The sequence below is a fragment of the Ranitomeya variabilis genome, chromosome 4 (genome assembly GCF_051348905.1).
Source record: "Ranitomeya variabilis isolate aRanVar5 chromosome 4, aRanVar5.hap1, whole genome shotgun sequence".
In the NCBI taxonomy this organism is placed as follows: domain Eukaryota; kingdom Metazoa; phylum Chordata; class Amphibia; order Anura; family Dendrobatidae; genus Ranitomeya; species Ranitomeya variabilis.
The window spans coordinates 717636311-717657056 of record NC_135235.1 but is presented as its reverse complement, the minus strand read 5'-3'; the positions used below and the strand labels follow the sequence as shown (position 1 = coordinate 717657056).

Genomic DNA, 20746 nt, shown 5'->3' with positions numbered 1-20746 from the left:
CCAATTAAGCTATAATTCCTAGAATACTTTTGTCATCATTGGGCAGAAAAGTATTCACATCGATTTTTCTGGCTAACACTTTACCACAATACAATTTGTTATTGTACATCCTGTTATTGTACAGAAAGTCACACTTGGCCCTCACTGCTCAATTAATGAAAATCATATAAAGGAAAAAAGCACCAAACCGAACCAATAGACAAATGTACAAAACTTTATTAAATACCATTAAAATACAGAAACAAACACAACAAAAGGGTAATCACAGGAAAATGACAGTGGTCAACCAAGGGCAAGGAAGGCACCACAGGAAAAACAGGCAAAGAAACCCAAGGCAAAAACATAGGATGTGATTTTACTCACAATTATTATCACCCCTTCTTTCCCCACTTATTTTACCTCCTGTGGTATCCGGACACCTTTCTTCATGTTAACCCCTTCATGGCCCAGCCTATTTTGGCCTTAATGACCTTGCCATTTTTTGCAATTCTGACCAGTGTCCCTTTATGAGGTAATAACTCAGGAACGCTTCAACGGATCCTAGCGGTTCTGAGATAGTTTTTTCGTGACATATTGGGCTTCATGTTAGTGGTAAATTTAGGTCGATAATTCTTGCGTTTATTTGTGAAAAAAATGCTAATTTGGCTACAATTTTGAAAATTTTGCAATTTTCAAATTTTGAATTTTTATTCTGTTAAACGAGAGAGTTATGTGACACAAAATAGTTAATAAATAACATTTCCCACATGTCTACTTTACATCAGCACAATTTAGGAAACACATTTTTTTTTTTTGCTAGGAAGTTATAAGGGTTAAAATTTGACCAGCGATTTCTCATTTTTACAACGAAATTTACAAAACCATTTTTTTTAGGGACCACCTCACATTTGAAGTCAGTTTGAGGGGTCTATATGGCTGAAAATACCCAAAAGTGACACCATTCTAAAAACTGCACCCCTCAAGGTGCTCAAAACCACATTCAAAAAGTTTATTAACCCTTCAGGTGTTTCACAGCAGCAGAAGCAACATGGAAGGAAAAAATGAACATTTAAATTTTTAGTCACAAAAATGATCTTTTAGCAACAATTTTTTTATTTTCCCAAGGGTAAAAAGAGAAACTGGACCCCAAACGTTATTGAACAATTTGTCTTGAGTACGCCGATACCCCATTTGTGGGGGTACACCACTGTTTGTGCGCACGACAGGGCTCGGAAGGGAAGGAGCGCCATTTGACTTTTTCAATGAAAAATTGGCTCCAATCTTTAGCGGACACCATGTCGCGTTTGGAGAGCCCCCGTGTGCCTAAACATTGGAGCTCCTCCACATGTGACCCCATTTTGGAAACTAAACCCCCCCAAGGAACTTATCTAGATGCATAGTGAGCACTTTGAACCCCCAGGTGCTTCACAAATTGATCCGTAAAAATAAAAAAGTACTTTTTTTTCACAAAAAAATTCTTTTAGCCTCAATTTGTTCATTTCCACATGGGCAACAGGATAAAATGGATCCTAAAATTTATTGGGCAATTTCTCCTGAGTACACTGATACCTCACATTTGGGGGTAAACCACTGTTTGGGCACACGGCAGGGCTCAGAAGGGAAGGATAGCCATTTGACTTTTTGAATGAAAAATTAGCTCCAATCGTTAGCGGACACCATGTCGAGTTTGGAGAGCCCCTGATGTGCCTAAACATTGGAGCTCCCGCACATGTGACCCCATTTTGGAAACTAGACCTCCCATGGAACTAATCTAGATGTGCGGTGACCACTTTAAACCCCCAAGTGCTTCACAGAAGTTTATAATGCAGAGCTGTGAAAATAAAAAATCATTTTTCTTTCCTCAAAAATTATTTTTTAAGCTGCAATTTTTTATTTTAACAAGAGTAACAGGAGAAATTGGACCCCAAAAGTTGTTGTCCAGTTTGTCCTGAGTACACTGATACCCCATATGTGGGGGTAAACCACTGCTTGGGCACACGTCGAGGCTCGGAAGGGAAGTAGTGACTTTTGAAATGCAGACTTTGATGGAATGGTCCGCGGGTGTCACGTTGCTTTGCAGAGCCCCTGATGTGCCTAAACAGTAGAAACCCCCACAAGTGACCCCATTTTGGAAACTAGACCCCCAAAGGAACTTATCTAGATATGTGCTGAGCACTTTGACCCCCAAAGTTCTTTGCAAAAGTTTACAACGCAGATCCGTGAAAATAAAAAATCATTTTTCTTTCCTCAAAAATGATGTTTTAGCAAGCAATTTTTTATTTTCACAAGGGTTACAGGAGAAATTGGACCCCAATAGTTGTTGCCCAGTTTGTCCGGAGTACGCTGATACCCCATGTCCGGAGTACGCTGATACCCCATATGTGGGGGTAAACCACTGTTTGGGCACACGTTGGGGCTCGGAAGTGAAGTAGTGACTTTTGAAATGCAGACTTTGATGGAATGGTCTGCGGGCATCACATTGCATTTGCAGAGCCCCTGATGTGCCTAAACAGTAGAAACCCCCACAAGTGACCCCATTTTGGAAACTAGACCCTCCATGGAACTTATCTAGATGTGTGGTGAGCACTTTGAACCCCAAAGTGCTTCACAGAAGTTTATAACGCAGAGCCGTGAAAATCAAAAATAATTTTTCATTCCTCTAAAATTATGTTTTAGCAAGCATATTTTTATTTTTGCAAGGGTAACAGGAGAAATTGGACCCCAATAATTGTTGCCCAGTTTGTCCTGAGTATGTGGGGGTAAACCACTGTTTGGGTGCACGTCGGGGCTCGGAAGGGAGGGAGCACCATTTGACTTTTTGAACGCAAGGTTGGCTGGAATCAATGGTGGCGCCGTGTTGCGTTTGGAGACCCCTGATGTGCCTAAAAAGTGGAAGCCCCTCAATTCTAACTCCAACACTAACCCCAACACACCTCTAACCCTAATCCCAACTCTAGCCATAACCCTAATCACAACCCTAACCCCAACACACCCCTAACCACAACCCTAACCCCGACACACCCATAACCCTAATCCCAACCCTAATCCTAACCCTAATCCCAACCCTAACCACAACCCTAACCCCAACACACCCCTAACCCTAACCACAGGCCTAATCTTAACCCTATTTCCAATCCTAGCCCTAATTCCAACCCTAACTCTAATTCCAACCCTAACCCAAGGCTATGTGCCCACGTTGCGGATTCATTCGATTTTTCTGCACCATTTTTCAAAAATCCGCAGGTAAAAGGCACTGCATTTTACCTGTGGATTTACCGTGGATTTCCAGTGTTTTTTATGCGGATTTCTGCTGCGGATTCCTATTGAAGAACAGGTGTAAAACGCTGCGGAATCCGCACAAAGAATTGACATGCTGCGGAAAATACAACACAGCATTTCCGTGCGGTATTTTCCGCACCATGAGCACAGCGGATTTGGTTTTCCATAGGTTTACATGGTACTGTAAACCTGATGGAAAACTGCTACGAATCCGCAGCGGCCAATCTGCTGCGGATCCGCAGCCAAATCCGCACCATGTGCACATAGCCTAATTCTAACCCTAACCCTAGTTCTAACCCTAGCCCTAACCCTAATTCTACCCCTAACCCTAGTGCAGAAAACAAAAAATATTTTCTTTATTTTATTATTTTCCCTACCTTTGGGGGTGATAAAGGGGGGGGGTTCATTAACTTTTTTTTATTTTGATCACTGTGATATGTTTTATCACAGTGATCAAAATGTACCTGAAACGGCAGATTCGGCGGGCGCACTGCGCATGCGCCCGCCATTTTGGAAGATGGCGGCGCCCATGGAGAAGACGGACGGACTCCGGGAGGCTCGGTAAGTATGAGGGGGGTGGGATTGGAGCACGGGGGGGGGGGGAATCGGAGAATGGAGGGGTGGATCGGAGCATGGAGGGAGCGGGCAGGAGGACGGGGGAGCGGACAGGTGGACGGAGGGGACTACGGGACAGAACGGAGGACTGGGGAGGCGATCGGTGGCTGTGGGGGGGGGGCACATCAGGGTTTTCAGTCAAGTAAAAAAGGCAGCACACTGCAGCGCTAAGACATGCAAACATGAAACATGAAAACTGAACTGCAATACTGCACTAGAAATATGAAAAATGAGAGCGTTTAGCGCATAAAAATGGCTTTTTATGCGCTAAACGCTCTCATTTTTCATATTTCTAGTGCAGTATTGCAGTTCAGTTTTCATGTTTCATGTTTGCATGTCTTAGCGCTGCAGTGTGCTGCCTTTTTTACTTGACTGTATATGAGTTGGTTACTCTAGGTTCAGCACCTGTTCACACTTAGTCTATGTATGGATGTGACGGTCAGTTTTTTCAAATATATTATTTAGCCTTCTGACTGAGCACTCCGCCTCCTAGCCTCAGGTGTTTTAATTACAGCAGGTCCAGTACCCCTCCACAGAGAAAGAGAATATGAGTCTAGGAAGAGGTTTTTCACAGGTACCCATTCACATGGAGACGTTTATTCTCAGTGAGGTAGGCAAGCGTAGGACCTGATATAAGAGAGATGCCGTAAAGGGGCTATCAGGTACACATAAAATTGGCCATTTTTATGCGCTAAACGCTCTCATTTTTCATATTTCTAGTGCAGTATTGCAGTTCAGTTTTCATGTTTCATGTTTGCATGTCTTAGCGCTGCAGTGTGCTGCCTTTTTTACTTGACTGTATATGAGTTGGTTACTCTAGGTTCAGCACCTGTTCACACTTAGTCTATGTATGGATGTGACGGTCAGTTTTTTCAAATATATTATTTAGCCTTCTGACTGAGCACTCCGCCTCCTAGCCCAGGTGTTTTAATTACAGCAGGTCCAGTACCCCTCCACAGAGAAAGAGAATATGAGTCTAGGAAGAGGTTTTTCACAGGTACCCATTCACATGGAGACGTTTATTCTCAGTGAGGTAGGCAAGCGTAGGACCTGATATAAGAGAGATGCCGTAAAGGGGCTATCAGGTACACATAAAATTGGCCATTTTTATGCGCTAAACGCTCTCATTTTTCATATTTCTAGTGCAGTATTGCAGTTCAGTTTTCATGTTTCATGTTTGCATGTCTTAGCGCTGCAGTGTGCTGCCTTTTTTACTTGACTGTATATGAGTTGGTTACTCTAGGTTCAGCACCTGTTCACACTTAGTCTATGTATGGATGTGACGGTCAGTTTTTTCAAATACATCAGGGTTTTCAGCCATGGCCGATGATATTGCAGCATCGGCCATGGCTGGATTGTAATATTTCACCACTTTTCATAGGTGAAATATTACGAATTGCTCTGATTGGCTGTTGCACTTTCAACAGCCAATTAGAGCGATCGTAGCCATGAGGGGGTGAAGACCCCCTGGGCTGAAGTACCACTCCCCCTGTCCCTGCAGAACGGGTGAAATTGGAGTTAACCCTTTCACCCGATCTGCAGGGACGCGATCCCTCCATGATGCCACATAGGCGTCACAGGTCGGATTGGCACCGACTTTCATGATGCCTATGTGGCGTCACAGGTCGGGAAGGGGTTAAATCGCTCTGTGCGTGCCGGCACTCTGTTGTTTGGCATTGCCGACAATGTCTTCATTTCGGCTCTGGGCGGGTTGCATCCACGGCCCCACTCACGTGTTCACCCGTGGGTGTGGTCTGGTGACGTGTACTCTCTCATCCGATGACGCCCTCAGTGATTTTTACCTCCGAGCGGTCGACTGCGCATGCGCCGCCTTTTGAGCAAGCGTGACATCCTCTTTCCATACCAATTATGATTAATGCTTCTGACATATATAAGGGCACCATTTCGTCATGACGCCAGACCCCCAGAAGAAGGCACTGCGCCGAAACGCGCAATGGGATGGTAGGCACCACGGCTCTTCATGTAAACCCCTAGGCATAACCTTCATTCATTTTGGCTTGATGGTTCTGGCTTATTTTTTACCACTGTGGTTATTGACTTTTTGCACCTCTCCTGTGCCGTTATTCATTTGTATTCTTATACATACTCCATACCTATTAGATCTTCAAGTGGCTCATGTTGTCAGCACAATGCACTTTTTGAGAATACCTACATAACTATCATTATGTTTTTGCCTTGGGTTTTATTGCCCGTTTTTACTGTGGTGCCTTCCTTGCTCTTGGTTGACCACTGTCATTTTCCTGTGATTACCCTTTTGTGATGTTTGTTTCTGTATTTTAATGGTATTTAATAAAGTTTTGTACATTTAGTGGTTACTACTCACCTGGGTAGTCACATGTAGGAATCTCCTCTTTACACTGCTCATCTCCCCTCACATATGTCTCTGTAGTATTAATATGGGTCAGATCTTCACCCTGAAACAAATATTGTAAAAGTCACAGACAGATGGAGAAGTCCCATCTATGATCAGCTCTAATCCTGCCATCTCCACCGTTCTCATTACACAAGTATAAAATATATAATACTGGGGGGATAAAACAAGACTGAGCACAAGACCTTCACAGCCGTCTACACATCATGGGGGAGATCTCATGACACCTCTCTCCATCTACCTGATCATTCTGAGGAACATTGGGATCTTCTTGTTTACAGTCCTGTGGAAGAAGAGGACGGGGACATCTCTCTGGTGTTGTCCTCTTACTGGATAGATCTGGAGGAAACACATACAGGGACTGAATTCATTCTTTACATACAGATAATTATATTCCGTGTGTATTTAGTCCTGTCTATTACCTGGTGATGTGAGGGGCTGGGGAACCTCCATCATGATGTCCTTGTACAGATCTTTGTGTCCTTCTAAATACTCCCACTCCTCCATGGAGAAATAGACGGCGACATCCTGACACCTTATAGGAACCTGACACATACAATGATACCGTCATCCCCCGATCCCTTCATAGTGTTACTGTATAATGTCCCAGCATTCCCAGCAGTGTCACCTCTCCAGTCAGCAGCTCAATCATCTTGTAGAAGAGTTCTAGGATCTTCTGGTCATTGATGTGCTCATGTATCAGGGAGTGAGGTGGAGGCCCCGTGATTGGGCTCAGGGGTCTTCTGCATCCTTCAGACACAGGGTCCTGACAGCGATCACTAGAGGTCTTCTTCACTACTGTGTAATCCTGGTTATTGAGAGACACATTAATAAATCTCACTACAGACATTTCCAGAGTCCTCACCTCTCCAGTTCTGTCCATCTGTTACTCCCATAGATAAGAATGATGTAATGTGACGTCATCAGAATCTCTCACCTCTCCAGTAAGCCGGAAGATGATCTCTAGGGTGAGGAGTAATACTTTCTCTACCATCTTTTCTCTGTCCATATCCATCTTTGCTGGGTAAATCAGGAAAAGTTTCTTATGTAGAAGATCTTCACTGAGAGGATCCGATATTGTAGAGACCTGAATGAGAAGAAGATGAGCCGATGTAACATCATAAAAATCCTGTGTAATAATACAATTACTTGAAATAATAAGGGAAACATATGAGGAGATTAATTATTTTGCAGTATTCAGTTTTCTTCTTTACATCTACTAATAAAACCTATATATTTAGGCCACAGACAACAAGCAGTTTCTCCCTCGGAGTCGGCAGCTGAATACGTTCCTCATAGACTCATCTTCCATAACGCTAATTCTCGTCTCATTTACCGACACTGGAATCGGCATTAGTAATACTGCAGGAGATATTCATTACACGTGACAGGAGAAATAACGACTTCATGATGAGGACGACATCTTCATCTTCTACTACGGCTCTAGAAACAGATTTGTCCAGAGTCCGTCACTGACTCCATCCCCACCGGCCTCTATATGGAGGTTTCCCGTCTTCCCCGCACTGTAATCTTCTATCACGTTAGATCTCAGCTCTGAGAAGTTTGAGGCTTTTAAAAAAGTTATTTTATAAGAACATCAAGACAGGAGATATTTGAGGCCAAAGTCTCCACGTAGGCTTCCATATATTACATGAACAACACCAAAAAAAGGTGTGAAAATATTCCAAAAATACCGTATTTTCCGGCGTATAAGACGACTGGGCGTATAAGACGACCCCCCAACTTTTCCAGTTAAAATATAAAATCTTCTTAAAAGTCGGGGGTCTTCTTATACGCCGTATGTCGTCTTATAGGGCCGGTGACTAATGTGTCTGGAGTGGTCCCGATGACGATGAGGGGGGGGCGTCTCACAGGAAAGTGTGAGTGGACTATCCCCCATTACCTTATCGTAGCGCTGAAGCATGGGGTCTCTGCTGGGAGCGGCGGCGGCTCCTTTTTGTGCCGCATGGGTGCTGTGCTGTGGGGCAGCGGCTCCTCTGCAGTGTGGGGACTCTGTGCTGTGGGGCGGCGGCGGATCTTCAAGCAGTCAGTCGGGGCTCCTCCGGCATCTTCTTAAAGCCCTGAGGCCCCGCCGGCACCTCCATTGTTGCGATGCGGTGGCCTCCGGGAAAATGGCCGCTAGGGGCGGCGCATGCTCAGATTCAGATCTCGTACCGAGATCTCGGGAGACGAGATCTGAATCTGAGCAGCGGCCATTTTCCCGGAGGCAGCTCCATTGCTGTAATGCGGTGGCCTCCGGGAAAATGGCCGCTGGGGGCGGCGCATGCTCAGATTCAGATCTCGTCCCGAGATCTCGGTAGACGAGATTTGAATCTGAGCAGCGGCCATTTTCCCGGAGGCCACCGCATCGCATCAATGGAGAGCTGCCGGCGGGGCCTCCGGGCTTTAAGGAGATGCCGGAGGAGCCCCGACTGACTGCATGAAGATACGCCACTGCCACCCCACAGCACAGAGGCCCCACACTGCAGAAGAGGAGCCGCCGCCCCACAGCACAGCACCCACGCGGCACAAAGAGAAGAAGCAGCCGCCGCTCCCAGCACGCTGCAGCGCTACGATGAGGTAATGGGGGATAGTCCACGCACTTTCCTGTGAGACGCCCCCTCGTCATCAGGACCACTCCCCCCCCCACCCACCATATACACCCGGCGTACAAGACGATTCCCGGCGTATAAGACGACCCCCGACTTTTAAGAAGATTTTCAGGGGTTAAAAAGTCGTCTTATACGCCGGAAAATACGGTAATTATATTGAAGTGTTGAGGTACCGAATAGAAAGTTTTTACCCAGTATATGGACACATTGGACCAATGTTACAACCTCCAGTATATTAAATCTTCAGGATGCTGCATACGTGAGACTATTTATAATCAAGACAACGGAATGAAGAAAATCAGCACTCACCCATTTTAGAAGATACTTCTGTCCTTTTTAATTTTCATTTGATTCAGGACAATGACAAAAAGTGCAGCAGTGCTAGCAGCGTGGCGGCAGGTTCAGTGATTTCCAAAAAAAAGACCTGACAGACAATGAATGTTTCAGGCTTAATTTGCGCTTCTACTGGTCCATGCTCCACTGGTCTATGAACATGGACCAGTAGAAGAACTGAAGCATCTTCTAAAAGGTGTGAGTGCTGACTTTCTCCATTCCGTTATCTTGAATACAAAATAATATTGAGGATGGGGGTACTGTGAGAACATTATAGGGTGTGTGGGGGCCAAAAAAGGGGCACCATACATACAATGAGAGTAATACAGGTTTCCTTGGTTCCTGTCTTTCATAGTTGGGTCATTTGTATCTATCAGATGAAAAGGAACAAAACCATTGTGATTCTTATAAGGACACAACAAACCCCCTAAATTTAACATTTTTATAAAAACAATACAATCTGTGACTCTTCAGGGTAAATCGCTCTCTCACCATTGGATTAGAGCTGATACTATGAAGCTAAAGTGACTAAACAGACTTTCTGTCACCTCCATAAAGGGGCACTTTTCTGTGTTTGTCAGAACTGTCCGAGGATTATTAGAGGTGATAGTTTCCCCCCAATTCGAAGGGACACCTGTGGATATTGGGGTCTTAATATGCGGTTTTTTTAATAAATAGTATCCTATACACAAGCTCCACACATTACACGTGTAAAGCACCACTTGCACAAACATCCCCGGGGTTTTGAAAGATAAAATAAAAATGGCCCATTCGTCAAGACGGTATTCACCAGAGGAGGCATACGCTTTCCTTGCCTCCAAGATGGATTCAGCCAGTGAGGAAGATCCCACATTCCTTTAGTCCTCCTCCTTATCTAGTTAGGAATGAACCCCAGCAAGGCACCCTAGGACCCAGGCAACCCCTCCAACAATCGATCCCACATAGATTGCACCCCCTGAAAATTTTCAGCCCATCATTCTGGATTTAATCAGCAGCTAAGGAATCCAGTTTGACACCTCACTGGCCTCACTGAAATTGAATTCTTTATATTCTTTTTCAGTGAGGAAATAATAAATCTTATCGTGGCCCAGACAAACTTTTATGCCCATCTATTTTTCACCCAAAATCCCACGTCATCGTACATCAGATGGACCCCTGTAGACGCAGCAGAGATGACGACATTTTGGGGAATTGTGCTGCATATGGGCATAATCCGAAAACCAGAGCTTCGGCAATACTGGAGTACTGATATACTCTACAGTACCAATATTCTGTATGGCCATGACAAGTACACGATTTGAAGAGATCCAAAAATGATTGGATTATAGTGATAATGCGCAGTGTACTCCCCGAGATGATCCGAACTTTGATAATCTATATAATATTAGGCCAGTGGTTGAACACTTCAGTAGAAATTTTGCTGAGGCGCACAACCTCCAAAGGGACATCTCTATAAATGAATCACTGGTTCATTTCAAAGGGAGGCTAAAATTTCAACAATACCTGCCCAGTAAGAGGGCCAGGTATGGAATTAAACTGTACGAGAGTACCCTAGGGTAAACACACAGATTTAGGGTCTACAAGGGAAAAGACACCCAGATTACCCCCCTGAATGCCACCGTGACCTGGGGGTGAGTGGGAAAATTGTGTGGGAATTGATGCACCCACTGCTGGATAAGGGTTATGACCTCTACATTGATAACTTTCACAGCATCCCCCTCTTCAAAACCCTCTCTGCGAGAGGTAAAGTTGCCTGCGCCATTTGAAAAAAAAATTAGAGAGACCTGCCTAAGCCACTAAATGGGCAAACGCAGAGAAAAGGCGAAAGCCGAGCCCAATGCAGCAACAACATGCTGGTGGTCAATTATAAGGACAAAAGGGATGTCCTTATCTTCACCACCATACACCGTGACAACAGCTCCCTAGACCCTAAGCCAGATTGTAACTTGGATTACAATCGGTACATGGGTGGTTCAGAACTCTCAGATCAGGTCCCCAAACCCTACAGTGCCATGAGAAAAGCCAAAGTATTGTACAAAAAAATTGGCTGTTCACATTGTATAGATGACGCGATGCAGCCGGACAGTCAGGCTATGTGCACACGTTGCGGATTCTCTGCGGATTCGCAGCGTTTTTTTGCGGTGCAGAAACGCTGCAGATCCGCAAATGATTTACAGTACAATGTAAATCAATGAGAAAAAAAAAAGCTGTGCACACTTTGCGGAAAATCCGCTGCGGAAACGCTGTGGTTTAAAAGATGTAGCATGTCACTTTTTTGTGAATCTGCAGCGTTTTTGTACCCATTCCATTATAGAAAACCGCAGGGGTAAAGAACGCAGCAAATCCGCAAAAAAAACGCAGCAAAAAACGCTGCGGAACTGCACAAAAAACGCAACAAATCTGCAGGTGCGTTTTCTGCCAGGAGAGGCAGAATCCGCACCAGAAATTCCTAAGGCTAATCCGCAACATGTGCACATAGCCTCACAGTAACGCCAGTAGCCAACATGGCTACGGTATTACCGTGTATGGCGGGCAAACCCCGCATATTTATTGTCTGGGAACTGGAGCATGGCTCTCCATCACCTACCATACTCACTCCAGTAACAAGCTTGTCTGAGCTCCCGATGCCTGATCGAGTAGTGGAGAGCGGCTCACTCATCACTAGTATCCACATTATTGTGCTGGAACAGAACTAGGAGAGGAATCATCGCATTTTGTGAGAACTTCTTTGGACTTCAGTCCTCTCATCCTGCAGTGGTCTGAATGGATCTAATGTGGGCTTGGGAACCAGCTAAGCCGCATTCTGTCCACTGCTGATCTGTAGTTCTGTAGTAGCTACCGGGGGGGGCAGAGGGGGTGGTCACCCTGGGCCCCGTGCTCTGAGGGGGCCCACCCGGAGCTACAGTATGCTACTGTAAATGTATTGGCATGCAGAGCGTGCCCATAGTTAAATTCTGCAGCAGTGCAGGGACAATCGATCTCTCAGCTCTGCCGCCCGGCCGCTATGGGGCCCTTGAGCAGGCGGGGGGCCCAGTGCCAGCAGTGGGCCCCCCATGCCCGTCATCGCAAGTTCAACTGTATCGGCTAGATTCCGATACAGCTAACCGCATTGATGAGAGAAGGAGCGTTATGCTCCCTCTCCCATTATCCCCCTCTCAGCGTCTGATATCACTAACGCCGACACTGACAGGGGGTCACGATGACATCACTACCTGGCGCCCGCTGTACGGATATGTGCGGGTGCTCTGAGCAGCGGAGGGACCAAGAAGAAAGGGCAGCACGGTGGCGCAGTGGTTAGCACAGCAGCCTTGCAGCGCTGGAGTCCTGGGTTCTAATCCCACCTTGGACAACATCTGCAAAGAGTTTGTATGTTCTCTCCGTGTTTGCGTGGGTTTCCTCCGGGCACTCCGGTTTCCTCCCACATTCCAAAGACATACTTATAGGGAATTTAGATTGTGAGCCCCATCGGGGACAGCGATGATGATGTGTGCAACCTGTAAAGCGCTGCGTAATATGTTAGCGCTATATAAAAAAAATAAAGAAGAAGAATAAAGGAGTATTGGTTTAATTTTTTAATGGGGCTAAATCATGCTATAAAGGCTGCCTATGGGGGCTCATTATATTAAGGGCTGCATTATACTATAGAGGCTGCCTATGGGGGTTGTGGCGTTGCGCCTACTGTTTGTTTTGGGGAACACTCGCTTGGCAGCAGATTAACGTAGTCAGGCACAGTTTTTTCACACAAAACAGTCCATAAGGTTTATTGAAACGTCATAAACCGCTCCGTAAGCCAGGTTGCATATCACCGGCTTACACATAGTCCATTACTTCATCATGCATGGCTTTACAAAGCATTCACTAGTGAAGCCTGTCTCTCTCCAGTCACCGGGTGACCGCGCAGTTCAGTAACTGTCCTTTGTCAGTGCACATAGTTCTTTCTCCATACCCGGGGTTACCTCTCAGGAGCTCCGCACCACAAGCTGACTACTTGTCAGTCCTGGCTTCGCCAATACACAAGCCGTCCCAGACTCTGCAGGTACATGATCTCACCAGGTGCTTCCAGGAAGTCTCCACTCACAGGAGCTTCCAACACCGACCATCCGGGTCCATGGTCTCTCCACGTGCTCTTCAGGAAGTCTCCACTCGCCGGAGCTTCCAAAATAGACCTGACCTCTTTCAGAACCTACAATACAGACCACTCGGGTCCATACACTCTGACAATGTGACCAGACCTCAGTCACATTATATGGTTGTAACCACCCCCCATGGATGGGCGGTGCATGTGTGGTTAGTCAATTCCCACCCAGCTCTTTGACTAACCCTATAAGCACCCCTTATAAATAAACACCACAAACACTTGTGAAACTATAAGTCCCAGCATAACCGTATCATTTTGGGCTTACAGCGCAGAAAAACATTCCGGCCATTTACAATAATGCCAGTCCCTAATTCACCATCAGAATTGTGCCTCCAAGCGCATCCTGAAGCGCGCACACAGCGCCCATTAGCTGTAAGAGGGGTCACTGCGTCACAGGGTGCATTATATTAAAGGTTGCATTATACTATACATTCTGCCTATGGGGATGCATTATATTAGGGGCTGCATTATGCTATAGAGGCTGCCTATGGGGGTGCGTTATATTAAAGGTTGCATTATACTATAGAGGCTGCCTATGGGGATTCATTATATTAAGGCATGCATTATACTATAGAGGCTGCCTATGCAGGTGTATTATATTAAGGGCTGCATTATACTATAGAGGCTGCCTATGAGGGTGCATTATGCTATAAAGTCTACCTATGGGGGTGCATTATATTAGGGGCTGAATTATGCTAGAGGCTGCCTATGGGAGCGCATTATATTAGGGGCTGAATTATACTATAGATGCTGCCTATGGGGTGCATTATATTAGGGGCTGCTTTATGCTATAGAGGCTGACTATGGGGGTGCATTATATTAATGGCTGCATTATGCTATAGAGGCTGCCTATGGGGGAGCATTATATTAAGAGCTGCACTATGCTAGAGGCAGCCTATGGGGGTGCATTATATTAAAGGTTGCATTATGTTATAGAGGCTGCCTATGGGGGTGCATTATATTAAAGGTTGCATTATGTTATAGAGGCTGCCTATGGGGGTGCATTATATTAAGGGCTGCATTATACTATAGAGGCTAGCTATGGGGGTGCATTATATTAGAGGCTGAATTATACTGTAGAGGCTGCCTATGTGGGTGCATTACATTAGGGGCTGAATTATGCTATAGAGGCTGCCTATGGGGGGCTGCATTATACTATAGAGGCTGCCTATGGGGGTGCTTGATATTAAAGGCTGCATTATGCTATAGAAGCTGTCTATGGGGGTGCATTATATTAGGGGCTGAATTATGCTATAGAGCAGTGTTCCCCAACTCCAGTCCTCAAGAGCCATCAACAGGTCGTGTTTTCAGGATTTCCTTAGTATTGCACAGGCGATAATTGCATTACCTGGAAAGGCAAGAATTCCATCACCTGGGCAATACTATGGAAATCCTGAATACATGACCTGTTGGTGACTCTTGAGGACAGGAGTTGGGGAACACTGCTATAGAGGCTGCTTATGGGGGTGCTTTACATTAGGGGCTGCATTATGCTATAGAGGCTGCCTATGGAGCTGCATTGTAATAAGTAATAAGTTCCATTGTTCTACAGAGGCTGCCTATGGGGGTGCTTTAAATTAGGGGCTGCATTATGCTATAAAGGCTGCCTATAGGGGTGAATTATATATTAAAGGTTGCATTATACTATAGTGGCTGCCTGTGGGTGTGTATTTTATAAAGGGCTGCATTATACTATAGAGGCTGCCTATGGGGGTGCATTATATTAGAGGCTGAATTATGCTATAGAGGCTGCCTATGGGGGTGCATTATATTAAGGGCTGCATTATACTATAGAGGCTGCCTATGGGGGTGCATTATATTGGGGGATGAATTATGCTATAGAGGCTGCCTATAAGAGTGCATTTCATTAGGCGCTGAATTATACTATAGAGGCTGCCAATGGGGGTGCATTATATTAGGGGCTGAATTATACTATAGAGGCTGCCTATGGGGGTGCATTATATAGGGGCTGAATTATGCTATAGAGGCTGCCTATGGGGGCTGCATTATATTAGGGGCTGAATTATGATATAGAGGCTGCCTATGGGGGTACATTATATTAGGCGCTGAATTATGCTTTAGAGGCTGCATATGGGGGTGCATTATATTATGGGCTGAATTATGCTATAGAGGCTGCCTATGGGGGTGCATTATAATAGAGGCTGAATTATACTATAGAGGCTGCATATGGGGTGCATTATATTAGGGGCTGCATTATACTATAGAGGCTGCCTATGGGGGTGCTTTATATTAAAGGCTGCATTATGATATAGAGGCTGCCTATGGGGGTGCATTACATTAGGGGCTGAATTATGCTATAGAGCAGTGTTCCCCAACTCCGGTCCTCAAGAGCCATCAACAGGTCATGTTTTCAGGATTTCCTTAGTATTGCACAGGCGATAATTGCATTTCCTGGAAAGGCAAGAATTCCATCACCTGGGCAATACTAAGGAAATCCTGAATACATGACCTGTTGGTGACTCTTGAGGACAGAGTTGGGGAACACTGCTATAGAGGCTGCTTAAGGGGGTGCTTTATATTAGGGGCTGCATTATGCTATAGAGGCTGCCTATGGGGCTGCATTATATTAAAAGTTCCATTGTTCTACAGAGGCTGCCTATGGGGGTGCTTTAAAATAGGGGCTGCATTATGCTATAAAGGCTGCCTATAGGGGCGAATTATATATTAAAGGTTGCATTACACTATAGAGGCTGCCTATGGGGGTGCATTTTATAAAGGGCTGCATTATACTATAGAGGCTGCCTATGGGGGTGCATTATATTAGAGGCTGAATTATGCTATAGAGGCTGCCTATGGGGGTGCATTATATTAAGGGCTGCATTATACTATAGAGGCTGCCTATGGGGGTGCATTATATTGGGGGCTGAATTATGCTATAGAGGCTGCCTATAAGAGTGCATTACATTAGGGGCTGAATTATACTATAGAGGCTGCCTATGGGGGTGCATTATAATAGAGGCTGAATTATACTATAGAGGCTGCATATGGGGTGCATTATATTAGGGGCTGCATTATACTATAGAGGCTGCCTATGGGGGTGCTTTATATTAAAGGCTGCATTATGCTATAGAGGCTGCCTATGGGGGTGCATTATATTAGGGGCTGAATTATGCTATAGAGCAGTGTTCCCCAACTCCGGTCCTCAAGAGCCATCAACAGGTCGTGTTTTCAGGATTTCCTTAGTATTGCACAGGCGATAATTGCATTTCCTGGAAAGGCAAGAATTCCATCACCTGGGCAATACTAAGGAAATCCTGAATACATGACCTGTTGGTGACTCTTGAGGACAGAGTTGGGGAACACTGCTATAGAGGCTGCTTAAGGGGGTGCTTTATATTAGGGGCTGCATTATGCTATAGAGGCTGCCTATGGGGCTGCATTATATTAAAAGTTCCATTGTTCTACAGAGGCTGCCTATGGGGGTGCTTTAAAATAGGGGCTGCATTATGCTATAAAGGCTGCCTATAGGGGTGAATTATATATTAAAGGTTGCATTACACTATAGAGGCTGCCTATGGGGGTGCATTTTATAAAGGGCTGCATTATACTATAGAGGCTGCCTATGGGGGTGCATTATATTAGAGGCTGAATTATGCTATAGAGGCTGCCTATGGGGGTGCATTATATTAAGGGCTGCATTATACTATAGAGGCTGCCTGTGGGGGTGCATTATATTGGGGGCTGAATTATGCTATAGAGGCTGCCTATAAGAGTGCATTACATTAGGGGCTGAATTATACTATAGAGGCTGCCAATGGCAGTGCATTATATTAGGGGCTGAATTATACTATAGAGGCTGCATATGGGGGTGCATTATATTAGGGGCTGAATTTTGCTATAGAGGCTGCCTATGGGCGCTGCATTATATTAGCGGCTGCTTTATGCTATAGAGGCTGACTATGGGGGTGCATTATATTAATGGCTGCATTATGCTATAGAGGCTGCCTATGGGGGAGCATTATATTAAGGGCTGCACTATGCTAGAGGCAGCCTATGGGGGTGCATTATATTAAAGGTTGCATTATGTTATAGAGGCTGCCTATGGGGGTGCATTATATTAAAGGTTGCATTATGTTATAGAGGCTGCCTATGGGGGTGCATTATATTAGAGGCTGAATTATACTGTAGAGGCTGCCTATGTGGGTGCATTATATTAGGGGCTGAATTATGCTATAGAGGCTGCCTATGGGGGGCTGCATTATACTATAGAGGCTGCCTATGGGGGTGCTTGATATTAAAGGCTGCATTATGCTATAGAAGCTGTCTATGGGGGTGCATTATATTAGGGGCTGAATTATGCTATAGAGCAGTGTTCCCCAACTCCAGTCCTCAAGAGCCATCAACAGGTCGTGTTTTCAGGATCTCCTTAGTATTGCACAGGCGATAATTGCATTACCTGGAAAGGCAAGAATTCCATCACCTGGGCAATACTATGGAAATCCTGAATACATGACCTGTTGGTGACTCTTGAGGACAGGAGTTGGGGAACACTGCTATAGAGGCTGCTTATGGGGGTGCTTTACATTAGGGGCTGCATTATGCTATAGAGGCTGCCTATGGAGCTGCATTGTAATAAGTAATAAGTTCCATTGTTCTACAGAGGCTGCCTATGGGGGTGCTTTAAATTAGGGGCTGCATTATGCTATAAAGGCTGCCTATAGGGGTGAATTATATATTAAAGGTTGCATTATACTATAGTAGCTGCCTGTGGGTGTGTATTTTATAAAGGGCTGCATTATACTATAGAGGCTGCCTATGGGGGTGCATTATATTGGGGGATGAATTATGCTATAGAGGCTGCCTATAAGAGTGCATTTCATTAGGCGCTGAATTATACTATAGAGGCTGCCAATGGGGGTGCATTATATTAGGGGCTGAATTATACTATAGAGGCTGCATATGGGGGTGCATTATTATATAGGGGCTGAATTATGCTATAGAGGCTGCCTATGGGGGCTGCATTATATTAGGGGCTGAATTATGATATAGAGGCTGCCTATGGGGGTACATTATATTAGGCGCTGAATTATGCTTTAGAGGCTGCATATGGGGGTGCATTATATTATGGGCTGAATTATGCTATAGAGGCTGCCTATGGGGGTGCATTATAATAGAGGCTGAATTATACTATAGAGGCTGCATATGGGGTGCATTATATTAGGGGCTGCATTATACTATAGAGGCTGCCTATGGGGGTGCTTTATATTAAAGGTTGCATTACACTATAGAGGCTGCCTATGGGGGTGCATTTTTTAAAGGGCTGCATTATACTATAGAGGCTGCCTATGGGGGTGCATTATATTAGAGGCTGAATTATGCTATAGAGGCTGCCTATGGGGGTGCATTATATTAAGGGCTGCATTATACTATAGAGGCTGCCTATGGGGGTGCATTATATTGGGGGCTGAATTATGCTATAGAGGCTGCCTATAAGAGTGCATTACATTAGGGGCTGAATTATACTATAGAGGCTGCCAATGGCGGTGCATTATATTAGGGGCTGAATTATACTATAGAGGCTGCATATGGGGGTGCATTATATTAGGGGCTGAATTTTGCTATAGAGGCTGCCTATGGGCGCTGCATTATATTAGGGGCTGAATTATGATATAGAGGCTGCCTATGGGGGTACATTATATTAGGCGCTGAATTATGCTTTAGAGGCTGCATATGGGGGTGCATTATATTAGGGGCTGAATTATGCTATAGAGTCTGCCTATGGGGGTGCATTATATTAGAGGCTGCATTATACTATAGAGGCTGCATATGGGGTGCATTTTATTAGGGGCTGAATTATGCTATAGAGGCTGCCTATGGGGGCTGCATTATATTAGGGGCAGAATTATGATATAGAGGCTGCCTATGGGGGTGCATTACATTAGGGGCTGAATTATACTATAGAGGCTGCCTATAGTGGTGCATTATATTAGGGGCTGCTTTATGCTATAGAGGCTGCCTATGGGGGTGCATTATATTAGGGGCTGCATTATGCTATAGAGGCTGCCTTTGGGGGTGCATTATATTAGGGGCTGCATTATGATATAGAGGCTGCCTATGGAGGTGCATTATATTAAGGGCTACATTATGTTCTAGAGGCTGCCTATGGGGGTGCATTATATTAAAGGCTGCATTGTTATAGAGGCTGCCTATGGGGGTGCATTATGTTAAAGGCTGCATTATGTTATAGAGGCTGCCTATGGGGGTGCATTAGGGGCTGCATTATGCTATAGAGGTTGCCTATGGGATGCTGTATATTAGGGGGTATATTATACTATATATAATCTGCCTATGGAGAGTGTGTTATACTATATAGAGTCTGCCTATGGGGAGTGCATTATACTATATTGAGGACTATATTGAGGATTGTCTGGTGCATTATACTAAATGGAGGCTATCTAGGGGGCCATCATACATTGTGGAGATACAGGGGGCATTATACTGTGTAATAAGAGAGCATCATACTGTGCATAGGGGAGCTGTACAGGGGGGAGTCTCAGGACATTATAAACTGTAAAGTTGGCACTTATTGTTATAGGGGAACTCAGGTTACTGTGACTGTCAAAGGGGCACACGGGGAATTATTACTTTCTAGGGGAAAAAATGTGGGTGCTGTTTTCTAGGGCACTTGCACCTGGCATTACTATATTCTAGAGGGTTGCTTTAGAATTTAGAAGGCACAGAACCACACAGCAGGTGCAGTAATAGGGACACATACGGCAGCAGCGGCTCAGTATTGGGGTATCAGGGGCAGTAATAGGGACACATACAGCAGCAGGGGCTCAGTATTGGGGTCTCAGCAGGATGAGGAGATTGTGCAGGTTGGGAATAGATGGTGATGGGGCTGGAATATGAGAAGTGAAATGTGTCTTTGTTGTATTCTCTGCAGCCGAGTCCTGGCTGGAAGAAGTCATGTCGGTCTGGACCAAAAGGAAAAGACGGGAAAAGTGAACGATTCCATCAAAAAGAACATCAGCGGTAAGTCACCATCTGTAACTGTGCTGTGATCTCTTATATGTTCTGTAGGGCTGGTATCTACCACTGACCATATGGCGGTAATATCCATGTTGGTCTCTATATAGAGATTATCTTCAGTAACAGCGCGGTCACCTGCTGAGGTTCTCCTCCAGTATTAGGCCGGGATCACACACATGCGAGATACAGCCGAGTCTCGCATAGTAATCCCCGGCCCTGCAGCCTGCACTCCGGAGCGGAGCGTGCGGCCGCATAGCAATACATGGAGCCGCTCCGGAGTGCAGGCGGCAGGGCCGGGGATTACTATGCGAGACTCGGCCGGATCTCGTGTGTGTGTGATCCCGGCCTTAGGGGGCGTCACCCAGTTGTAGTCCAGGTTACCTGGTTAGGGGCCACTCAGAAGCT

At 45.3% G+C, this 20746-nt stretch overlaps 1 protein-coding gene across 6 annotated transcripts in view; it reads right to left on the bottom strand.

Moving 5' to 3' along the window:
* LOC143766581 (uncharacterized) overlaps nucleotides 1-20746 on the bottom strand; it is a 250057-nt gene that overhangs the window by 84908 nt on the left and 144403 nt on the right. The window contains exons 2-5 of one of the 6 annotated variants that reach the window (XM_077254361.1): nucleotides 7203-7352; nucleotides 6894-7073; nucleotides 6688-6811; nucleotides 6507-6604 (exon numbers count right to left, since the gene is read on the bottom strand). The exons of 2 other annotated variants lie outside the window; for them this stretch is intronic. In XM_077254361.1, coding sequence (XP_077110476.1) covers nucleotides 6507-6604; nucleotides 6688-6811; nucleotides 6894-7073; nucleotides 7203-7280 — 480 coding nt within the window. In that variant the 5' untranslated portion in view covers nucleotides 7281-7352. The remainder of the gene's footprint in view (nucleotides 1-6506; nucleotides 6605-6687; nucleotides 6812-6893; nucleotides 7074-7202; nucleotides 7353-20746) is intronic. 3 more of the 6 variants (XM_077254363.1, XM_077254360.1, XM_077254362.1) reach the window with 3 other exon arrangements.